Consider the following 6,789-nt stretch of genomic DNA (forward strand, 5'->3'; position numbering starts at 1 on the left):
CTTTGCATGCGTTAAAGTGATAGCTCACCCAAAAATGAAAATTCTGTCACTCACTCTCATGTCATTCCAAACCCATAAGACTTCTGTTCATCTTCAGAATGCAAATATCAGAAATGTCTCTCTCTGAGAGATTTCTGTCCTTAAATCTGTTCAATATATAAAGCAATCGTATCTCTTCGGAAGACTTGCATTAAAAATGATTCTCTTTATGAATGTTTTGAAGCGTCAGAGTTTTGGGTGAATAGACTTTCAATGGAGGGACAGAAGTCTCTCAGATTTCATTTAAAGAATCTTCATTTGTGTTTCAAAGATGAATGAAAGTCTTTGGAACGACATGAGGGTGAGTAAATGGTGACAGAATTTTGATTCTGTTACGACACATTTCATGGTTTTCCAGATCTTTGGGTTTCTCATCTGTATGGGGATCATACTGGCCATCGGAAACACCATTTGGGAGCAGAGCGTAGGCAGCGACTTCTGGGCGTATCTTCAGTGGAAGGAACTCACGATCAATGCAGTCTTCTCTGGCTTCCTGACCTTCTGGTCTTACGTTATCATCCTCAACACTGTTGTACCCATCTCACTTTATGTTAGGTAGGTCAGATCGTGCAGTGTGGTGGTAAACTGGTTTTGCTTCAGGAGCCAGATTTCAGCACATTAATACTATTGTTTACTGTAAAAAAACAAAAAGAAGAAGAAAAAACTTGACAAAATCAGACATTGCATATGTGCTATGTATGGATGCCCATTTCCATCAAAAAAGTCATGCTTTGGTAAATCATAATTATGTTATACTTTTTATGTCATAATTTTGACCTTTTATCTCATAATTTTGACTTTTTCTGTCACAGTTATAAGTGTCATACAGCTTTTCATTTCACAGTTATGACTTTTTGTCCTAGTTTTGACTTTTTATCTCATAATTATGACTAATGTAATGATTTAGATTTTTTATCTTATAATTAAGACTTGGTATCTCATAATTTTAACTTTTATCGCAAAATTATGACATATGTCATAAATTCAGCTTTTTTTTCCACAATTAACCTTTTGTCATAATTTTGACTTTTTTGTCTCATAATTATGACTTAGTATGTAATAATACTGATTTTTTTAATCTTATAATTTAGATTTGGTATCATAATTTTAACTTTATCTCATGACTAACTATGTCATGAATTCAGCTTTTTATTTCACAATGACTTTGTCATAATTTTTACTTTTTATCTCATAATTATGACTTAATATGTAATGATTTTGATTTTTTATCTTATAATTAAGTCTTGGTTTCATAATTTTCACTTTATCTCATAATTATGACTATATGTCATAAATTCAGCTTTTTATTTCGCAATTAACTTTTTGTCATAATTTTGACTTTATCATAATTATTCTTAATTATGACTTAGTATGTAATAATAAAGTCTTGGTTTCATAATTTTCACTTTCTCTCTTAATTATGACACTATATGTCATAAATTCAGCTTTTTATTTCGCAATGACTTTTTGTCATAATTTTGACTTTTTTATCTCATAATTATGACTTAGTATGTAATGATTTTGAGTTTTTTATCTTATAATTAAGACTTGCTATCTCATAATTTTCACTTTATCTCATAATTGTGACTAAATGTCATAAATTCATCTTTTTATTTCGCAATGACTTTGTCATAATTTTTACTTTTTATCTCATAATTATGACTTAGTATGTAATGATGTTGATTTTTTTATCTTATAATTAAGTCTTGGTTTCATAATTTTCACTTTATCTCATAATTATGACTATATGTCATAAATTCAGCTTTTTATTTCGCAATTAACTTTTTGTCATAATTTTGACTTTATCATAATTATTCATAATTATGACTTAGTATGTAATAACTTTGATTTTTATCTTATAATTAAGACTTGTTATTTCATCATTTTCACTATCTCTTAATTATGACACTATATGTCATGAATTCAGCTTTTTATTTCACAATGACTTTTTGTCATAATTTGGACTTTTTGTCATAATTTGGACTTTTTTATCTTATAATTATGACTTAGTATGTAATGATTTTGAGTTTTTTATCTTATAATTAAGACTTGCTATCTCATAATTTTCACTTTATCTCATAATTGTGACTAAATGTCATAAATTCTTTTTATTTTGCAATGACTGTCATAATTTTGACTTTTTATCTCATAATTATGACTTAGTATGTAATGATGTTGATTTTTTTATCTTATAATTAAGTCTTGGTTTCATAATTTTCACTTTATCTCATAATTATGACTAACTATATGTCATAAATTCAGCTTTTTATTTCGCAATGACTTTTTATCATAATTTTGACTTTTTATCTCATAATTATGACTTAGTATGTAATGATTTTGAGTTTTTATCTTGTAATTAAGATGTGGTATCTCATAATTATGACTAACTATATGCCATAAATTCAGCTTTTTATTTCAAAATGAGTTTTTGTCATAATGTTGACTTTTTATCTCATAATTATGACTTAGTATGTAATGATGTTGATTTTTTTATTTTATAATTAAGTCTTGGTTTCATAATTTTCACTTTATCTCATAATTATGACTAACTATATGTCATAAATTCAGCTTTTTATTTCGCAATGACTTTTTGTCATAATTTTGACTTTTTATCTCATAATTATGACTTAGTATGTAATGATTTTGAGTTTTTTTATCTTGTAATTAAGATGTGGTATCTCATAATTATGACTAAATATATGTCATAAATTCAGCTTGAGTTTTTGTCATAATGTTGACTTTTTTATCTCATAATTATGACTTAGTATCGCAATTGTAACTTTTTATCTAATCATTCTGGCTTAGTATAGGTCATAATTTTGACTCTTTGTCTCATAATTGTGTTTTTATCATAAATTTATGCCAGAATTATTGACTTTTTATCTCATATTTTTTACTTTTTATCGTAATTTCAAATTTTATGTCATAAATATCTCATAATTTCGAATTTTTATTTAAACAATGTACAGACAAAAACAAGTTCTTACAGAAAAATAATGGGGGATAGACAACACTTGAAGTATTACACACTTTTTCACCTTTTTTCCCCACCTCTAAGTTCAGGGATTTTATAATGCTCCAAATATCAGACTTAGTCATTTACATGAAACTTATTGTATTACAGTGTAGAAGTTTTGCGGCTGGGCCATAGTTACTTCATAAACTGGGACAGACGAATGTACTATAGCCGTAAAGACACTCCTGCCGAGGCGCGGACCACCACCCTCAACGAGGAGCTGGGCCAGGTGGAGTTTATCTTCTCAGACAAAACGGGCACCCTGACCCAGAACATCATGGTGTTCAATAAGTGTTCCATCAATGGCAAGACCTACGGTACGCTTAAACACTACCTGTTATACATCCACACTTGTGGGTATATTTATTGATTGCTGTGATTCTGTTTGTCTAGGTGATGTTTATGATGATTTTGGGCATAAAGTGGATATTACAGAGGTAATGAAACCAATTGTTGATTTAAAATATTGGTAAATTAAAATATATAATCAGACATTATCCAGTGTGGTGAAGTATTTGGCAGTCATGCTTGTCTCTGACTCTTGTAGAAAACACCATGTGTAGATTTCTCCTTCAACCCACTGATGGACCGGAAATTCCGTTTCCATGACAGCAGTTTGGTCGAGGCCATCAAGCTGGAAGAGCCTCTGGTGCAGGAATTCTTCCGTCTGTTAGCGCTCTGCCACACCGTCATGCCAGAAGAGAGAAATGAGGGTAAACTGGACCACAGACTCCTTAAATATATCTTCATATCCCAGTAGCCCTTTTATTGTATATGCAGCAGAAGAGATTTTGAGTGGAATTTGATTGAAATGCCTCTGAAATTATGACTTGTTAAAGGTGAGCTGGTGTATCAGGCACAGTCTCCGGATGAAGGAGCCCTGGTTACTGCTGCACGCAACTTTGGCTTCGTATTTCGATCCCGAACTCCAGAAACCATCACTTTATATGAGATGGGTCAGGCGGTCACCTATCAGCTACTGGCCATTTTAGACTTCAACAACGTCCGGAAGAGAATGAGCGTTATTGGTTGGTAAATTTTAATTTTAATCTTCAAGAATAAATGACATGCATGTTTCTTTTTTTAAATAAATGATGTAATCTTAGTCACAGTCTTGTCTGATACCTTTAATATTTCACAAAAGCTATGAATCATCCCAGACATAATTCTCTCTCTTATGGGTCTGTATGCATAATTCATCCGTTCATATAGAGGAATCAATAGCTAGCCGGCCTGTTGAAACTGTTTTATTGTATACTTGGACATTTATAAGTAGCGCTCTCATTTCCTGTCTCTTCTACAGTGAGGAACCCAAAGGGGCAGTTAAAGCTTTACTCAAAAGGAGCCGACACAATACTCTTCGACAGGCTGGACCCGTCTAATGAAGAGCTTATGTTTACTACCTCAGAGCACCTTAATGTAAGTCTCTATTGCTAAGCCATCCTTCCCTGTAGAAAACATCAGCTGGTCTTTATGTTGTGGATGCTGATCACCAGTATAGTACTATGGTGTGCTGCCACTAACAAAAAAGTACCATAGAGTTCCATCATATTACTGTTTTTTGGATGTGGCACCCATTACTGGGCATGTATTGTGGTGATAACATATTTTTTTGTGAATGTACCATGTTAATACTATGTTATTTGGATGTGATAACATGGTAAACACATGTTTTAGAGGCATTTTCATGGTAATAACATGGTTTTGGGGCATTTACCATGGTAATACCACTGTTTTGGGGCATGTGCTGTTGTAATACCACGCTATTTGAATGCAGCACCATGGTAAACCCATGTTTTTGCTCATGTACTGTGATAATACCATGTTTTTTGGATGCAGTATCATTGTAAAATCATGTTTTTGAGCATTTACCATAATAATACCATGATTTTTGGCATTCACTATAATAATACCATGTTATTTGGGTGCAGTACCATGGTAAAACAATGCTGTTGGGCATTTAACATGTTAATACTATGTTATTTTAATGGGATACCATGGTAAGACCATGTTTTGGGGCATTTTCCATGGAAATATCTTGTTTCCTCCACATGTTCTGTGGTAATACTATGTTGTTTGGATGCAGTAGCATTGTAAAATCATATAGTTTGGCATTTACCATGCTAATGCCATGTTTTTTTGGATACAGTATGGAAAGACCATGTTTTGAGACATTTACCATGATTGACAATACCATGTCATTTGGATGCAGTACCACAGTAAAGCCCTGTTGTTGGGGATTTACCATGGTAATACTATGTTATTTAGATATGACACCATGGTAAGACTATGTTCTGGGGCATTCATTTGGATGAAACCTCATGATAAGACCGTGTTTTGGAGAAAGAACCATGGAAATACCATGTTTTTGGGCATGCACTATAGTAATAACATGTTATTTAGATGGTAAAATCATGTTATTGGGAATTTACCATGTTATTTTACCATGGCAAGACACATTTTGGGGCATGTTATTTTGAAGTATAGTAATACCATGGTAAAACCATGTTTTGGGCCTTTAGCATGATAATACCATGTTATTTGCTCCATATTTTCATGTTCCATGTTCTTTTACAATGGTAATATCATGGTATTGTTTGTACTTTTAGAGTAAAACAAGTACTTTGGAGTGCCATGTAAACCTTGGTATTGAAGTACAGCAGTATTACCGTCTGACACTGACACTGTTACCAAACTTTGGCCTATTTCAGACATCACTAAAAACCTTGAAAGCTTCAGAATATGCAGATTCTTGTATTTTTAAAGTAATTTCATTGTGTTTGTTTCTACTCCACTCAATGTCTTGACTATTGAAGCACTTGAGAATCGTGACACCTAGAGATGTAGACGCACCGTTCCGCTTGACAAATTACAGCAAATGCACACCTTGAGTGTCAGAGCGGCACAGTCGATACAAAAGAGGCTCATTTCTCCAGGGCTGAAAGCTCGGTTTTAGTAGAGATGGGCTTTATTTTATTCAAATTAATTCCATTAAGTTTCTTGTAGGCTTTTTAGATGGAAAACACTTTATACAAACACACCTGATGTCTCCAAGAAGTGTGATTCATTAATGTCCTTGCCTGCACATTATTGTTAGCATTGATATTAGCTACTTCGACAAAAGGTACGTCTTTTGCAAACACCATATGAATTTTCTCAGAAAATGTAGTTTTTAGCAGTCAAACCATATTCAAAGAAACAATAATGCTATTGTCTAGAGCTTGACTGGTCAGTCTAAAAACAGCCAACTTATTATGAGGCTATAATGAGACGCTGTCCATCATTCATGTCTCATTTACGGCTTTCTGCGGTTCTTCAGAGAGCAATAAGACTCACGTCACAGGAGAAGCTATGCTAGCGGGGTAAAAATAGCATGCTTTTTAGAAGCTTAATGGTAGCAAACACATCAAATCAGATCAAAGATGGGAAGAACTGCGTAGCGTGCTCCTTATTTTCACTGAAGAAATATTTGATATAATTATAATTGACTGAGTTTCAAGTTTCACGGTGAGAGATAAATATATCCCTCTGCTAAATGCCTGCCCTCTGATTCTGTGCGGTAGGAGTTCGCTGGAGAGGGTCTGAGAACATTAGCGCTGGCGTACAAAGACCTGGATGAAGACATGTTTGATGAATGGATGAAGAAACTGCTGTTCGCCAGCACGACCCTGGATAACAGAGAAGAAAAACTCGGGGCTCTGTATGAAGAAATAGAGCAGGGCATGATGGTAAAT

General features: G+C 33.3%; 1 protein-coding gene across 3 annotated transcripts in view; it reads left to right on the top strand.

Annotated features, from left to right (window-relative positions):
• Nucleotides 1-6,789, top strand: part of atp8b4 (ATPase phospholipid transporting 8B4) — a 47,898-nt gene that overhangs the window by 27,518 nt on the left and 13,591 nt on the right. For all 3 annotated transcript variants that reach the window (XM_048158374.1, XM_048158375.1, XM_048158376.1), the window contains 7 exons: nt 398-594; nt 3,164-3,372; nt 3,449-3,492; nt 3,603-3,768; nt 3,895-4,083; nt 4,359-4,474; nt 6,619-6,783. In XM_048158374.1, coding sequence (XP_048014331.1) covers nt 398-594; nt 3,164-3,372; nt 3,449-3,492; nt 3,603-3,768; nt 3,895-4,083; nt 4,359-4,474; nt 6,619-6,783 — 1,086 coding nt within the window. The remainder of the gene's footprint in view (nt 1-397; nt 595-3,163; nt 3,373-3,448; nt 3,493-3,602; nt 3,769-3,894; nt 4,084-4,358; nt 4,475-6,618; nt 6,784-6,789) is intronic.

This window comes from Megalobrama amblycephala, linkage group LG15 (assembly GCF_018812025.1).
Source record: "Megalobrama amblycephala isolate DHTTF-2021 linkage group LG15, ASM1881202v1, whole genome shotgun sequence".
In the NCBI taxonomy this organism is placed as follows: domain Eukaryota; kingdom Metazoa; phylum Chordata; class Actinopteri; order Cypriniformes; family Xenocyprididae; genus Megalobrama; species Megalobrama amblycephala.